The following is a 17,000-nucleotide window of genomic DNA, read 5'->3' as shown; positions in this document are numbered from 1 at the left end:
CGCACCTGGAGTTGGAAATTTTTTTTCTAACCGATAAGAATACAAAGCAGCAAGTAAAATTCAAAAAGGATCACAGTGGAATAACTATTTTCATTTTAGCATATTACCATTTTTATATAAATGTTTTTGTGTAGCTAAAAAATGTAAAATGCATATATAATTTGTTTTTCATGTTTATAAGAACATTTTCTATAGTTTTCCTATGAGAGTCTGTTAGGTTGGAATAACAATGTATTAAACTGTTCTCTGAAATTGGTCAGCCTTTTGTTCTTACATAATATACTGTAATGAACATATTTATGCACATTTTTTCATCAACTTTTAAATCAAATTCTTAGAAGGAAAACTACAGATTAAAAAAAAAAGATCCTGATCATGTAATTTGTGTGTGTGTTTATGAATTTGAATGATCTCTTGGCATTGCTGTCAGGGCACCGCCTCTATTCCTGCCACTGTGATACGATCATACTTTTGTGATTTCTTCTATTACTTCAAAAGGGAAGAAGTTATACCACCATACTTTAAAACAATTAATTTATAATTTGATGAAATGCTCAAGTATTAGAAAAAAGTTTTATGGTATATCTTGATTGGTTATGGATTTTGTTCTGTTTATTATGCCTTCTTTTGGGTGGTTGGGGGCTTCTATTATTTACAGGTGGATTAATATTCTGCTCTGTATTACTCATGAGTTAAATTATACTCAATTCCCTATTCCATAGTTACCACCTTCCCTCCTATTTTTGCTAATTTCCTCCTCATTTTTTGTTACGTGTTCTATAAAATTTCCCATCACATTATTATTGCTACTACCTACTGTTTTCTAAATGATTTTAATTGTATTGTAAAATTCTTCTTGCTCTGCTCTGATTTCATACCTCCTATATTTTCTTATCATTCTGAAAATAGTTAATAAATTTTGCTAATACAATCATGCATTTCATAGATGAATTTAATGTCTATTCATTTTTTTGTTTTATTCTTTTGTATTATATGACTTTTTGCTTTTTCTCACTTTACTGTTATTTTTGTCATCATTACAGGCCGGGAAGGTCCCATAGCCCAGGTTGCTTTTGGGCAATACTGTTTTCCCCAGCAGCATTAACTGGCATGTAAGAGATGCTCAGTACATAATACCAAAATAATTAATTTGAGAGAATGCTTCGAATTCCTATTCCAGTTCCTTATTAAATGACAGGATATATGTCCAGAGTTTTGGATAAGCTCCAATCGTTTCTTAAAGTTAATTGGGGTTGAAATTCAGTTGAGCAGGGTATCATAGGAGTTTGGTTGGTTTGTGATGGTTTGGGAGTTCAGGCCTAAATTGGATTCTGTCTTAGTATTCTTTCCAAGTCTGAGTCCACCAGTATTATCCAGTATTGTGGCTATTTCCCAGTCCTGTTTCAGCTGGGCAGCTGTCAAGAGAAAGTCTGTGCCAAGCCAGAGCTTGGAGATTCTTGGAGGATGTGTTTAGTGCCATGCTTAGGTTTCAACATACTTGTTCTAAGAAAAAAGGTACTTCCTGAAGCAAGCTTTAACAGTCAAGTTGGCTGCTCTTAATCACATCTAATTAGTACTGGAGATTGGAGAAAGCCTTATTAGAAATTAGAATGTGCTTCATTTCCACAGTTGATTTCAGCTGTGATTATAGGGTTGCCTTCCTTCTTTCTCTTATACATTTCATATTACACCCCCATCCTCCTAATATAGTTATATCGTACTTTTAAAAAAAACCTATATTTGGTTTTTTCATAATTGTGGCTGTGTAAATGCTATTTGCTAAGTCAGTATCTATAACTATGTTTTATTTCTTACAGAACTTTAATTTTACTGGCATTCATGAATTATCTCATTTTTCTTTCATTTGTTTAATTTTTTTACCTAAAGCTTAATTTCTCACATCTTCCAGTGCCTTTGTAAAATCCCCCGGAAATAACTATCTTGGATTCTCTGTCACATTCCTGTCTGGATTTGTTGCCTTCTAGGCCTTCTCCATATCTGTTACTGTGACTTTGCTTCACCATTTTGAGATTCTCTTAGTTTTTCTCCTATATTGGATCCCTTCTTTGCTGGATTCCATGCCATCTTTCTTGGGTTTCTTCCTGATTTTGATGGAATATATATTCTCCAGTAGGTTCCTGAGAAAGGGTGCACAAAGGTTAAATTTTTGGAGACTTAGCCTCATGACTGTCTAAATTCTATGGGTGCTGATCATATCCCCAAAAGACCAAATCCCTAATGCCATAATCCCAAATGTTGAAATACTGAAAGATCAAAATCTCTAAAAATCAGAATCCCTAAATTCTAAAAATCTCACACATCTGAAATCCTGAAAATCAGAATCATGAAAGATTAAAATCTCAAATGTTGAAATGCTGAAAGCCAACACCTGGGGTAGAATTTAGTGCATATTCGGTTGTATGAAAGATAGTTGCATCATTTTACTTGCATCATATTAGGTGGAACGGATTGCCTTTTTATTGTATTTATTTGGAAATTGAGTATGGTTTAAGGAGATGGTTTATGGGTGCCAAATTGACGAGGGGTGGATTCATGGATTTAATTTTAGGTGTCAACTTGACTGGATTAAGGAATACCGAGAAACTTGTTAAAGCATTATTTTGGGTTTGTTTGTGAGGAGATTAGTATGTGAGTCTGAGTGGACTAGGTGGGGAAGATCTGCTCAATGGTGGTGGCCACCATTAAATCTGCTAGGGGCCCAGAGAGAACAAATTGTTGCCTTTCTGAGAGCTGGAATGGACTTTTCTTCTGCTGAATTGGACATCAGAACTCCAGGCTTGTTGGCATTTGGACTCTAGGACATACACCAGCAGCCCCCAGGGTCCTGGGCTTTCAGCCTCAGACTGAGACCTGGTTTGGCTTGGTTCTGAGGTCTTTGGACTGAGCCAAGCTACCAGCATGCCAGGGTCTCCAGCTTGAAAATGACCTGTCGTGGAACTTATCAGCCACTATAATCGCATGAGCCAATTCCCCTAATAAATCATCTCTCATATATCTATGTATATATATATCTTATTTGTTATGTCTCTCAAGAATGCTGTCTGTCGAGAATGCTGACTAATACGGATTTGGTATTGAGAAAGCCAAATATCATTCCTTCTTACTGTATTCCTTACAGCACAATGGAAGAGACCTGTGAAATTGTTCCCTTGCAAAAAGGCTGTGATAAATTAAGTATACCAGGCTACTTAATGGTGAAAGAGAAAAGTTTAAAAGCTAATTATTATTGGTGTTGTGAAGACAGAAAATCACTTAATTGCAATGGCCAAGCAATAACCAGATTTCTAAATGGTCAGCATATACTTACAAAATTTTTAGACCACAACCGCTCTAAACACAAGTGAATGTTTTGAAGATCATAGAAGTGAATATGCAGGTGAAAAATATAAGAAAGCTCCCCTGCCAAATTATTCAATCACGTATGACTTCTGCCCTTTCACACATAGTGCCAATTGGCTATGCTATGTATTTTATCTTTGCATCATTTCTAATACTGCAGGTATAAATTCTGTAAAGGCCTTTAGAGAATTCTAACTCATATTATGCACTTTTTGTGCATATTTGACTCCATGAAAGTGCATTATCACAATGTGATGTAATGTGTAAGCATTGTGCATGTACATGAAAATGTTGAAACTTGCTCAGTAAATGAAGAGATGTCCGTTTTGTTCATCTGTATTTGTGAAATATAAAATTTCTCAAGATCTTGGCTCTTTGGGTAACTCTATTGCAGTTTTTGTGCAAGCGGTAGTGACCCATTGCAGTTTTTGATCGAACTTGTCAGAAGATTCAAGTTGTCTGGTATTTCAGATGACCGCAGTTATGAATCTGGGTGCACCCGATTACCAACCGTAGTGATATGTGTTTATCCATTTTGCTTTTTAATCTATTTCTTCATGAATACATTTTATCTGTTCCTATTATACCCATGCAATGGTTGTTAGTATACCTGAGTGTTTATGCTTGCAAAAATATATTAGTACCTATTTTATTGTGTAAAGGGGCCTATGAACTGTTCCGTTGTGTTTTTATGTTTCTCAAATAAATCTTTTAAAAACGGAAATAAGTGTCTTTTAGAGAACTTTTTACAAATTATTTTTCCAGAATTCTATTTTTAGGATTTTGTTCTTTTGGGATTGTGATTTTTGGAATTTTAGATTTTAGGGATTTTGATCTTTTGAGATTTCAACATTTGGGATTATGGTGTTTGGGATTGTGTCTTTTGGGATTATGTCCTAAACCCAAATTCTGTCACCACCGACTGTCTAGTGATAGCATTTAAAATGGAAAGATAAAATGACTTGATTTTTTTTTCCCTTTATTTTTAACTGCATTTAAAAAAATAGAGGCTGGGCATTGTGGCTCACACCTATAATCCTAGCACTTTGGGAAGTTGAGGCTGGTGGATTGCTTGAACCCAGGAGTTTGAGACCATCCTGGTCAATATGGTAAAACATCATTTCTACAGAAAAATACAAAAAAATTAGCTGGGTGTGGTGGGGCCTGCCTGTAGTCCCAGCTACTTGGGAGGCTGAGATGGGAGGATCACCTGATCACCTGAGCCTGGGGAGGTTAAGGCTGCAGTGAGCTCTGATTGTGACACGGCACTCCACCCTGGGTGATAGAGTGACACCCTGTCTCAAAAAAAAAATAAATAAATAAAAAACAGGAAAAAAAATTTAAAACATAGAGAAACCAAAAAAACTAGAAACCACATACATACACATGAACCAGAATTTCAAAGGTATAAGAGGTTATAGATGGGGAAATGTATCTATGGCATGAGAGAGTCTTTTGGGATGATGGAACTGTTCTGTATCTGACTATATAATGCTGGCTACACCAATTTCTATATGTTTTAATATCCATATAAATGATACTAAAAGAAAAATTTCAGTCTGTATGTATGATAGGTTAAAAGGTGAAAAATTAAAAGAATTTAAAAATACAAAAAGGTATACAGCAAAAAAGAAGTCGCCCTCCCCTCTTCTTTTAGTCTTCTAGCTTTCTTTTCTGGAAGAAACCACTGTTACCAATTTCTTATGTATTCTCCTATGTAATCACTCTTAAACATCTGAACATTTGGGATGAATCTGGCAAAAGAGAAAATAACTTATATTTGCTTAGCTATTTTCTGAGAATGCTAGATAACTACTCTTATAATATGTCTAAATATATTACAATTTTTATTTTGTTGAGACAAGAGTCTCAATCATCACCCCAGACTGGAGTGCAGTGGTGCGATCTGGGCTCACTGCAACCTCTGCCTCCCAGGTTCAAGTGATTCTCCTGCTTCACCTCCCAAGTAGCTGGGATTACAGGCATGCGCCACCACCGCACCCAGCTAATTTTTGTATTTTTTTGTTTGTTTGTTTGAGACAGAGTTTTGCTCTTGTTGCCCAAGCTGGAGTGCAGTGGTGTGATCTCGGCTCACTGCAACCTCCGCATCCTGGGTTCAAGCGATTCTCCTGCCTCAGCCTCCCGAGTAGCTGGGATTACAGCTGTGTACCAGCATGCCTCGCCAATTTTTTGTATTTTTAGTAGAAACGGGGTTTCACCATGTTAGCCAGGCTGGTCTCGAACTCCTGATCTCAGGTGATCCGCCCGCCTCAGCCTCCCAAAGTGCTGGGATTACAGGCATGAGCCACCGCTCCCAGCCATTAATTTTTGTATTTTTTAGTAGAGATGGGGTTTTGCCATGTTGGCCAGACTGGTTTCGAACTCCTGACCTCAAGTGATCTACTCGCCTCGGCCTCCCAAAGTGCTGGGATTACAGGCGTGAGCCACTGCACCCGGCCAGAATATGTGTAAATATATTATTAATCATACTTAGTACTAATTTATTAAATTACTTATTTTACAGTTGGCAAACATGAATTGACTGGGCATAAAGTAGCTGTGAAGATACTCAATCGACAGAAGATTCGGAGCCTTGATGTGGTAGGAAAAATCCGCAGAGAAATTCAGAACCTCAAGCTTTTCAGGCATCCTCATATAATTAAACTGTAAGCTCTGTTTATATTAAATATAGTCCAGTCATCTTTTCATCTTTTTTGTTAACCTACTTAATGTGACAAGTGAGAAAAATGACTGACACTTCTTTTTGTTTCCTGAGGGTTTTGAAAAGTTTCTTCCTAGGCCGTGTGCGGTGGCTCACACCTGTAATTCCAGCACTTTGGGAGGCTGAGGCAGGCGGATCACCTGAGGTCAGGACTTCGAGACCAGCCTGGCCAACATGGTGAAACCCTGTCTCCAGTAAAAATACAAAAATTAGCTGGGCATGGTGGTGGGCGCCTGTAATACCAGCTACTCGGAAGGCTAAGGCAGGAGAATGGCTTGAACCTGGGAGGCGGAGGTTGCAGTGAGCTGAGATCGTGCCATTGCACTCCAGCTTGGGCAACAAAAGCGAAACTCTGTCCCCCCAAAAATTAAAAGTTTCTTCCTGTTCATGTATTTTTGGAACCCCACTGATGGTCATTTAAGCCTATGTTCATATTTTGCCCTTGTGCTTATCAGCTGTTATCTTCTCATTCTTTCTTGTCTTCTGGAAAGATGCCCTTCTGGTAATGTTTGGTGCCCCATTGCTGTAAAACCGACAATGATCTGCTAGTAAAAACTCTTGACCTCCAGATGCCCACATGATATCAGTTAGCCTCACTAGTGAGAATGCGGTAGTAGAAAGAGTTTTTCCTCATCCTGCTTATACCTGAATATATAGATAACAAAATTTCAGGAATCCAATATTTCAAAAGGGCAGTAATCTTACTGTTGTTTTACAGTTGCCAGTTGCAGAGTCTACAAATAACTATTTCCTGCTCAGCTTCTGCTTTGTTATGCAGGCAATAACTTAAAGCTGCTTAGGTTTTTCTCCTGAACTGGCTGACTCAAACTTGTTTCACTCTTACCTCTTCTCATTTGTTGAGTGCTGTGGTTTTAAATACCATCCATACGCTGACCACCCCTAAATGTACATCTCTTGCTTTAAGATCTCTTCTTACACCAGACTGATTTGCTCACTGCTGACTTTACATTTCCATTTGGATGTTCACAAGGTATTTAAAACTCAATCCGGCCCAAAATGAACTCTTTATTACTCTCCCAAACTTGCTCTTCCCCCAGTTTTCAACATCTTGGCTAACAGCCAGTTACCCAGGGCTAAAACTTAGGAACCATTTTTAACTTCCCTGTTTCTTTCACTTTCTACCATCCATTTCATTTCTTCCTTCACAATCAAGCTAGGATTTGATTGCTTCTCAGTTCCTTTATTGCTGTCAACCTGGTCTCAGCCACCTTCATCTGTCTCATGAAATCCTGAAGTAACCTCCTGTGGCTACCTTTACTGTCGACAGTTAATTCTTCACACTGCTGCCATAGTTTTACTTTTAATATGCCAGATCACATGACTGTTTAAAACGTACGATAGCTTTTCATCTTCCTTGGAGTAAAAGCCAAAGCCTTATCATGGCTTGTAAAATTCTGTGTCTTCTGGCCTGCAGTTAACACCTTTGACTCTACATCCTATTTCTCTCTTAATATTCCTCGAACATGCCAAGCTGGCTTCTACTTGGGGACCTTTGCAGTTGCTATTCCCTCTCCCAGTTTCACTTTCCTCCTAGATAATTACATAATTTGTTTCCATTCTTCTTTTAGGCTCAGCTCAAATGTTACTTTATTAGAGGCTTTCCTTTAGCACTCTGTATACAAAGATTCCCCTTAATTTGCTTTATTTGTCTTCATAGCATGTTCCACCACCTGAGATATTGCTTATTTATTTAGTGTCTGTTTCCTGGTTCCTGGAACATGAACTCCATGAGAGCAGAGAATTTTTGTTTCCTGCAGTTTTCCTAGCTCCTAGCCTAGTACCTGGTATACTATAGGTGCTTAGTAAATATTTATTGAATGAATGAATATACATGTTTTAATATTCGTAGACAATGTTTTCTCTCACCAGGTACCAGGTCATCAGTACACCATCTGATATTTTCATGGTGATGGAATATGTCTCAGGAGGAGAGCTATTTGATTATATCTGTAAGAATGGAAGGGTAAGCTGTTCTGCTTTAATTCTGTATGTATTTTGTAACTCCCCTTTATCATTTACTAGCATGAAAATGTCAGCAAGCAATTTTAAGAGGTCTGTTTAATAACCAGTTCCCTTAGTCATATATTTATTTAGAATCATAAACTATTTAGAACTAGAAAGGATCTTAAAGATTATCTCCTTAGCCTGTTTATACAGATGTGGATACTGAGCCTCATGGCTTATATGTTTGCTCACAGTAACATGATTTATTAATGACGAATTGGCTTGAGCCCCCAGAACTCATAATCTGCAGACTTATGCTTCCAGGGTATACAAATACCTTGAATATGTATCTTAATGTAATTAATCATTACAAAATATATTATTACTTAAAGATCTAGGCCTTGCTAGTCAATTCTAGCCACATTTAAATTGCATTCATTTTTTGGTTTCAGAAATCTGATGTACCTGGAGTAGTAAAAACAGGCTCCACGAAGGAGGTAGGAATTAGATATAAAGAATTTAGAGCTGGAAGGAACTTTATAGGACATTTTGAACACTACCTTAAGTTACAGATACAAAAACTCAACACTGCCCTTTGCCCATACTTTTTCTCATACCCAGGTTATGTGGTATGCGAAAGCCCCTTTGTGGGAAAGCTGTATCTAGCCCTGAAAAGAAAGCTTTTCTCCCAATCTTAAGTTATTTACATTACTCATTCATTTGTTCTATATAGCATGTCTATTTACTTTATCAAAATCAAACTTATTAACCAAGTTAATTTTGATTTTACTATTTCTTAACATGATTCATTTCTATTTCAGGTACTCCCCTTTACTCCCGCTTCTCCTTACCAAAAAAAAAAAAAAGTTCTGCCTGGAGACATGGGAAACAGGCACAACTGATATATTTTTTCTTATCTTTTCTGTTGTTGTTTATTTCTTGGTTTTACCTTGTGGGTATTTCTTCAGTTTTACCAGTTGAATATTAAAATTTCAGCACCCATATTTTCCATTTCAAAAGTTTCTTATTTTCTGAAATTTCCATTTCTTTAGTCTGCTGTTATTTGCCTCACAGATATAATAACCTAGTCTGAGGATGGCATTTTAAAAAAAGTTTTCCTCTGTTCCATCTTGTTCTGTACCTTCTGTGCTCTCTGCCTTCATTTTATTCATTTTTGTCTTTGATGCATGGCCCTTCTTCAGATATTTGGTGATTCTTGGCTGTCCACTAAATATTTAAGAATAGGGTATTAAATGCCAGGCTCATGTGGGTAGGACTTATTGATTGCTGGGTTTTCTTATAGCTTGAATAGGTAGGGACTTGTCTATTTTATTACTGTATACCAAATGCTGATAATAACAAATATGTTTTCTTGGATCAGATATTTGTTCCAGAAGAAACCTTCCCATTTCCTTAAAGGCCTTAGCTTAGCTGCCAGTGCTCCAGGAGCTGAGTGGGGAAAAGAGATGCAAGTCTCACTAGTTAGTATGTTGACTTTGTCTTAGCCCCCATGTTTTCCTTAGGATGCCTTATCCCTGCCGTGGTGTCCTTGAGAGCAGAGCTGGTTCAGCCTTACTAGAGTGAATTATAGGTCTTATTCCCCAATATGGGTGAGTTTAAAAGCTTCTTACTTCAAGCACTTGTCCTGTATTCAGCTCATCTCTCACTTCTACCTTGAGTAGTTCCCTATGTTTCCAATTTCTAAGGCTTCCCAGGCTTTGTGTGCAGATGTTTATTTTTTACTGGTTTCTACCCCTATAGGCTTAGGTTTCAGCTTTCTCTTGTAGGCTTAGTCTTTATTACTGTTTATCTATTGTCATCCTTGGTGACTCCTCTTGATTACTGCTGTCTCTTTTGTTCTTTTTGTCTTTATATGCCTGTTTTATTGCTGATGTCATTTTAGTGATGTTTCAAGAGTTGGAGACAAAAGATTTAATCTGCTATGTTTAATTGGAAATGTATTTTGACTTTTCTAACCTTCCTTTATAGATATCCCTTTCTCCATCCTTTGTAATTGTACTTGTTATTAATACAGCATAATTTTCATTTTTGTAGCCTGTCTAGTTACTTTTTATATTTTGTTTAATCAAGTTTTCTCCTATTTTTTCATATTTGAACAGATACACTTCTTTTTCCCCATGAACCTACAAATCTAGAAATAAAAGTATTAGAATGCTAAAGGATTAGTATTTTTCTAGAGGAACGGTATCATAATAGTTTCTTCTTTCAAAATAAATTACTGATTTGTATTTTCTTCCAGATTACCCATGCCCTTTAAGGTGTAAGTCTGGTTTTAGAATGCTAATTTGTGACCTGTGTTAGAGAATTGCATATTGGAGTCCTTCGCTTAGAGGATTAATAGCTTATTTATTAAATATGACTTCTTGGGAGCAGGCATGTCCAAGTAATCGTTGTCACTTATGTTGAAAAAAGTGATAAGAATATATGGATATATAGAGAAGTTTAAAAAAAATACTTCAGGCCGCATACAGTGGCACATGCCTGTAATCTCAGCACTTTGGGATGCTGAGGCAGTAGATTGCCTGAGCTCAGGAGTTCGAGACCAGCCTGGGCAACATGGCAAAGTCCTGTCTCTATCAGAAATACAAAAATTAGTGGGCGTGGTGGCGTGTGCCTGTGGTCCCAACTACTTAGGAGGCTGGGGTGGGAGGATTGCTGCAGCCCAGGGAAGCCGAGGCTGCAGTGAGCTGTGATGGCACCACTGCACTCCAGCCTGGATGACAGAACGAGACTGGGTCTCAAAATATAGATAAATTTAACCCCCCCCCCCAAAAAAAAACAAACAAACAAAAATGAAAAGGTAGTTGCTACGTAAGATTTTTTTTAGCAAGTATATTAAAGATAAAATGCTATAATATTTTATTAAATGAATTAAGGTGTTTCTTGTTAAAATGTCTTCTATTTTAGGACATATAGCAACATAGTTGCTTGCTGGTTTATGAATAGTGCTTAAATATTACTTCCTCATGGTCTAAAATAGTATCCCCCACCCCACTATCACTCACTGCACCCATATTTTGCTTTATCTTTGTTCAAAACAGTATCACTCCTTCAGACTATATTTATTAGTCTATTTTCATCAACTAGATTAGGGCCTTTGTTTTATTCATTGCTGTGTAATGAGTGTCTAAAGCAATGTATAGCACGTTGAAGGTATTCAGTAAATATTTGTTAAAAGAATGAAAGATTAAACATTTCCAGCTTATAAAAGGAAATATGCCAAATTTCGAGTAGATATTGAAATTATTTGAAATAACTCATGAGATACAGAGGAATGTACTCATATGCAAATGATAATATTAGAAACTTGAGTTACTGATTTGGGTTCCAAGACCATCTTAGCATTTCTGTTTTGTGCTGCAGGTATCTCCTCCTCATGTCAAAAGTATCTCATAAGTGAAGTTCATTCGGAAGATTTTCATGTATTTTGACAATTTTATAGGTTGGAGAATTTTAGATAGGACAATTTACTTTGAAAGACACACCTTTAAAAAGCCTCTCTACTTTTCTTAGCTGGATGAGAAAGAAAGTCGGCGTCTGTTCCAACAGATCCTTTCTGGTGTGGATTATTGTCACAGGCATATGGTGGTCCATAGAGATTTGAAACCTGAAAATGTCCTGCTTGATGCACACATGAATGCAAAGATAGCTGATTTTGGTAAGGATAATTTTATAGTTTCTTAACGTTCATTTCTAACGTTCTTATAGTTTCAATGAACCTACGTAGAATTCTTCAGATAACTGTAAAAGATTACATAAAGTAATAGACTGAGTATATCAAAGTATTCTGTTTTGTCTATGAACATACAAAAAGAAGAAAAGCTAAGAAATCATCTTTTCTTAGCTTTAAATGTCTTTATTACTATTACTATTATTTTATAGAGGCAGGGTTTCGCTTTGTCGCCCAGGCTGGAGGGCAGCGACGTGATCATAGCTCACTGCATCCCCAAACTACTGGGCCAGGTGACCCTCCTGCCTCAGCCTCCTGAGTAGCTGGGACTGCAGGTGTGCACTACCATGCCAGGCTAAGTTTTGTCTTTTTGTAGAGACGGGTTCTCACTATGTTGTCCAGGCTGCTCTTGAACTCCTGGCCTCAAGTGATCCTCCTACCACAGCTTCCCAAAGTATTGGGATTACAGGTGTGCACCACTGCACCTGGCTCTTTAAATATCTTTAAAATTAAATTTTAAACAATAGCATTAGAGAGACTATTTGAAAAGAGTATTATTTGTGAAAGAGAAGGTAGCAGCTTTATTTCCAATATGTTCCAAAGAATCAAGTATGGAGAAGAAGGAAAGTGAGTGGGATGGAATTATTTAAAACTTTGAAAGCCAGAAGTGAACTATGTGAATTTAATTATTTAAAATTATTTAAAACAATTTTTTAATTAAAAAAAATTTATTTAAAAATTTAAAAATGTTTTAAATGATAGTAAATTATAATTTGTTTAAAGAACATTTTGATTGTTAAAAATCAATTTATTTTGGCTGGGTGTGGTGGCTTCTGCCTGTAATCAGAGCATTTTGGGAGGCCGAGGCGGGCGGATCAGCTGAGGTCAGGAGTTCGAGACCAGCCTGGCCAACATGGTGAAACCCCATCTCTACTAAAAATACAAAATTAGCCAGGCATGGTGGTGCACGCCTATAGTCCCCGCTACCCTGGAGGCTGAGGCAGGAGAATTGCTGGAACCCAGGAGGTGGAGGTTGTAGTGAGTCGAGATCGCCTGTCCGGCCTAGGCGACAGGGTAAGACACGGTCTCAAAAAAAAAAAAAAGAATTTATTTTTTCTGTATTTCCTATATAAATTGCCATTGACCTTACTAAACCTAAGAGAAAAAGGAATCTTTTCAATTCTTTTCTTTAGGTTGGTTTTAGTTCAAATCAGATAACTTTTTTTTTTTGTTTGTTTTTTGTTTTGAGACAGAGTTTCACTGTGTCACCCAGGCTGGAGTGCAGTGGTATGATCTCGGCTCACTGCAACCTCTGCCTTCCAGGCTCAAGTAATTCTCCCACCTTGGCCTCCCAAGTAGCTGGGACCACAGATGCGGGCCACCACGCGCAGCTATGTTTTTTTGTATTTTTGGTAGAGATGGGGAATCACTATGTTGGCCAGGCCGGACTTGAACTCCTGAGCTGAAGTGATCCGCCTGTCTTGGCCTCCCAAAGTGCTGGGATTATAGGTGTGAGCCACCATGTCTGGCCCAGAGAATATTCTTATAAAAATTTTCCTCAGTTTTGACTACATCTATGTATCTATATCTATATCTATTTAAATGTTTAGAGATTAACTGGAAAATGCAAACCAAACCTGAGCTGGTTGTTTTGGTGTGTTTTGTTTTTTTTAAAATAGTAATTGGCTAAATTATTTGAATTTCTTATTCCGCAGTTGATTATTTTTATAGGGTGCATTTTTGAGGGAGCAACAGTTTCTTTTTGGAGTACAACTATGAGGGAACTTTGAAATTCAAAATTACTGTTCTTTTTTTTTTTTTTTTTTTTTAAAGAATCAGAACAGGCTTAATAGGAACTTTGAATTTTAATCCTTGTATTCATCTGTTACAGATTATTTTCCCTAGTAATTTCTGTATTAATAAAACTTAAACATGGCAAGTTTTTTCTAATAAGCAAAGTAACCAACAGCTTAATATATTTGCATTAAACTCTTAACAGTGCACTAACTTTAAATGTTGAAATAGATTACACATTTTAGGGCATAATGGCAGAATATTTGGCTACAATAGACCATAGGATTTTGTTGAAGCAAATAACAAAATGATGATTTATCATTTTAATGCAAACTCAATTTTATTGTTTAATGGGATTTTAATTTTTGTCTTTGGGAAATCTTTTGAGTAGCTGATTTTGTGCACTTTCAGGTCTTTCAAACATGATGTCAGATGGTGAATTTTTAAGAACAAGTTGTGGCTCACCCAACTATGCTGCACCAGAAGTAATTTCAGGAAGGTAGTATTTGATACCCTGCCGCCCTCAATACATTTGAAATTGTCTTTTTCTCCTAGATTTTGTTAGTCTATAGTGTCATATTTAATTCTAATGAAAGGAAAGAAATATAAGGCTTATTCTTAACCACATTTATACGTGAATGAGGGTTAAGGACAAGTCAACATTATATTAAAGTTGTTAGAAGAGAGTACGTTAATTTTTTTCCCAGGTGGAAGAAATGAAAAGTTTAAAACTAGGGTGTTTTAAAAAGTAGGTAAGACACTGGAAACTTGAATAATACAGAAATATCTAGTAGTTAGAAAAGGATTACTATTTACTCAGAGGAAAAATTAAACATGTAATGTGTAGCTTTAATTTTTTACATAGATGGCATTTTGTAGTACCTTTATGTTTCATGATAAAATGTCTTGGAGAATTGGGCTGAAGTAATCTTTAGACTTCATTTATGTTGAATCTTTGCTCTTTAAACCTTTTAGAGACTGCAATATTATAAGAATTTTAACCTCTCAATTTACTAACTACCAGCATTGAGAACATGAAGATATTTGTACAGTGTCACTTTTTGAATAGTTTGGAAAACAGGAGAATTTAATATTTTTAAGAATAACTCTTTGTCCTTCACTATACTACTGAAATTGAAAACAGAAGCTGAAGTTTGGTAGTTTTTATAATGAACTTTTTATAACTTTTCACCCAAACCATGCTTATTTATGTGAATGTTTTGCATCTTGATTAACTCAATGCAGAAATACTGTAGTATTTTCTTTCTATTTTTATAAGCTTGTTGGCCTAGACTGCTGAAAGAAATGAGATTTGTGTAAAAATATGGCTGTAAGGCAGGAGTACCTAATTTTAGATTTGTCAAGTTTCATCTTTTTTTTAAATATTAACTTAATGTCAAAAATTATTTTAAAAAATTTTTTAAAAATTGTGTTGTCTATCTTAATTCTTTTAGGAATAAAACAATTCAGGACATGGAGACTGTGGAAAGTGTTATTTAAATAAATAAAAAGAAATGTTATAACTGCATGTATGCAATGGGCTATTACTGAAATTTAATTTTTCTAGTTTGGATAAAGTCTTTCTTCAAGCTCTTGGTGTATGAGAACTTTTACTTTCAAAATAATATTTATCGATCAGTTCAGCAGTACGTAAATTTAAATAAATCCTTTTCCTGAATCCAGACTTTGAATGGGTGATCTAACTAGTCTGCAGCTAGTTAAGGCACTTGACTACAGTGCACTGCAAATGGGATTTAAAAACTCTGTGAACCAATTTGCCTGGCTTGCTTTCACAGCCTCAGGATCCTTTCACCTTGGTGTAAGGGGTCTTGTGTTATTGGGATTGTGGGTTCAGAGTCCATTACTAAAGCACATTCTCAGTTGATGAAATATCACTTAATCTCTCCTCTGTAACAAAAACCAATGGTTTTAAATTGAATAGTGATATGTTTGTTCAAGACTTGGCCCTATTGTTAGATCCCATCAGGGCCATAGTAAATAGGAGAACAGAATTTTAGCCATGGTGTGTAATTTACAAAACTTCTTGACTTTTGTTTTCAAGGATAATACTGATGGAATTAACTTTATGTGTAACATGTAGTAGTGGCTATAAAAACCATATTCTGCTTATGAATTCTTTGTGAAATATCCATATTTGAAGTTTTTGATTAACTGATTCTTAGGTTAAAATGATTCTTTAATCCAATTGTTATTTCCTGTTACAGATTGTATGCAGGCCCAGAGGTAGATATATGGAGCAGTGGGGTTATTCTCTATGCTTTATTATGTGGAACCCTTCCATTTGATGATGACCATGTGCCAACTCTTTTTAAGAAGATATGTGATGGGATCTTCTATACCCCTCAATATTTAAATCCTTCTGTGATTAGCCTTTTGAAACATATGCTGCAGGTGGATCCCATGAAGAGGGCCACAATCAAAGATATCAGGTAATAAAGCAGTTTGGAAGTTATTAGATCTAATAGTATCCATGATAAAAGTTATGTGAAAAAAAAAAGTTGCAGAACAGAATATACAGTGTAATCCTGTTTTTATGTGAAAAAAATAGTGTACAGACACATTTATTTTATTTTGTTATTAGAAATACATAGTAAACTGGTTACCTTAGGGAAGTAAGATTAGTAAGAGGGAGGGCTTTCACTTTTTACTTACACATGTTTGTTTTGAAATTTTTACACTGAACATCATATTAGTTTTTAAATTAACAAAAAAGCTAATGAAAGACTGGTGCTGTGGCTCACACCTGTAATTCCAGCACTTTGGGAGGCTGAGGAAAGAGGATCATGTGAGCTCAGGAGTTTGAGACCAGCCTGGGTAACATAGCGAGGCCCCATATATATGTATATCTTTTATTTTTATTTATTTATTTATTTTGAGACAAGGTCTTGCTCTGTCACCCAGCCTGGAGTGCAGTGGTGTGATCATAGCTCACTGTAGCTGGTAACTCCTGGGTCAAGTGATCCTCCCACTTTAGCCTCCCTAGTAGTTGAGACTACAGGCATCCACCATCATGCCTGGCTGTTTTTTGTTGTTATTATTTTGTTTTTTGTTTTTGTTTGTAGTGACAGGGTCTTGCTATTTTTGCCTAGGCTGGTCTTGAACTCCTGGCCTCAAGTGATCCTTGTGCCTTTCCCTCCCAGTGTTGGGATTCCAGGTGTGAGCCAGTATGCCTGGCGTTAGGATTAATACTTTTCAGTAGTAAATTTGTGGGGGGCTATTTTATTTCTTATCTCATGAATTATTGTATTTTTTTTTCTTTTTTTAATCCCAAGGAATGAGATTTAATTGACATGTTTTTCCTGGTAGTATACATTGAATTACATGCAAAATTCCTGTTTTGTAGGTAAAAGTCAGTATTACGAGTTTCATCTGGTTCAACCTAATAGTTTAAATTAGACAAAAATGATGATGACAAATTTTCTTCTCAAATTTGGGTGAGCCATTTCT

General features: G+C 36.3%; 1 protein-coding gene across 3 annotated transcripts in view; it reads left to right on the top strand.

The window, feature by feature from the left end:
• Positions 1 to 17,000, top strand: part of PRKAA1 (protein kinase AMP-activated catalytic subunit alpha 1) — a 41,566-nt gene that overhangs the window by 17,954 nt on the left and 6,612 nt on the right. Inside the window, exons 2-7 of one of the 3 annotated variants that reach the window (XM_009240669.3) lie at positions 5,885 to 6,026; positions 7,973 to 8,066; positions 8,500 to 8,544; positions 11,582 to 11,726; positions 13,944 to 14,031; positions 15,758 to 15,982. In XM_009240669.3, the coding sequence (XP_009238944.2) occupies positions 5,885 to 6,026; positions 7,973 to 8,066; positions 8,500 to 8,544; positions 11,582 to 11,726; positions 13,944 to 14,031; positions 15,758 to 15,982 (739 nt within the window). 3 annotated transcript variants of the gene reach the window in all.

This window comes from Pongo abelii, chromosome 4 (assembly GCF_028885655.2).
Source record: "Pongo abelii isolate AG06213 chromosome 4, NHGRI_mPonAbe1-v2.0_pri, whole genome shotgun sequence".
Lineage (NCBI taxonomy): Eukaryota > Metazoa > Chordata > Mammalia > Primates > Hominidae > Pongo > Pongo abelii.
Note: the sequence above shows the minus strand (reverse complement) of the source record. Positions and strands in the feature narration are given on the sequence as shown.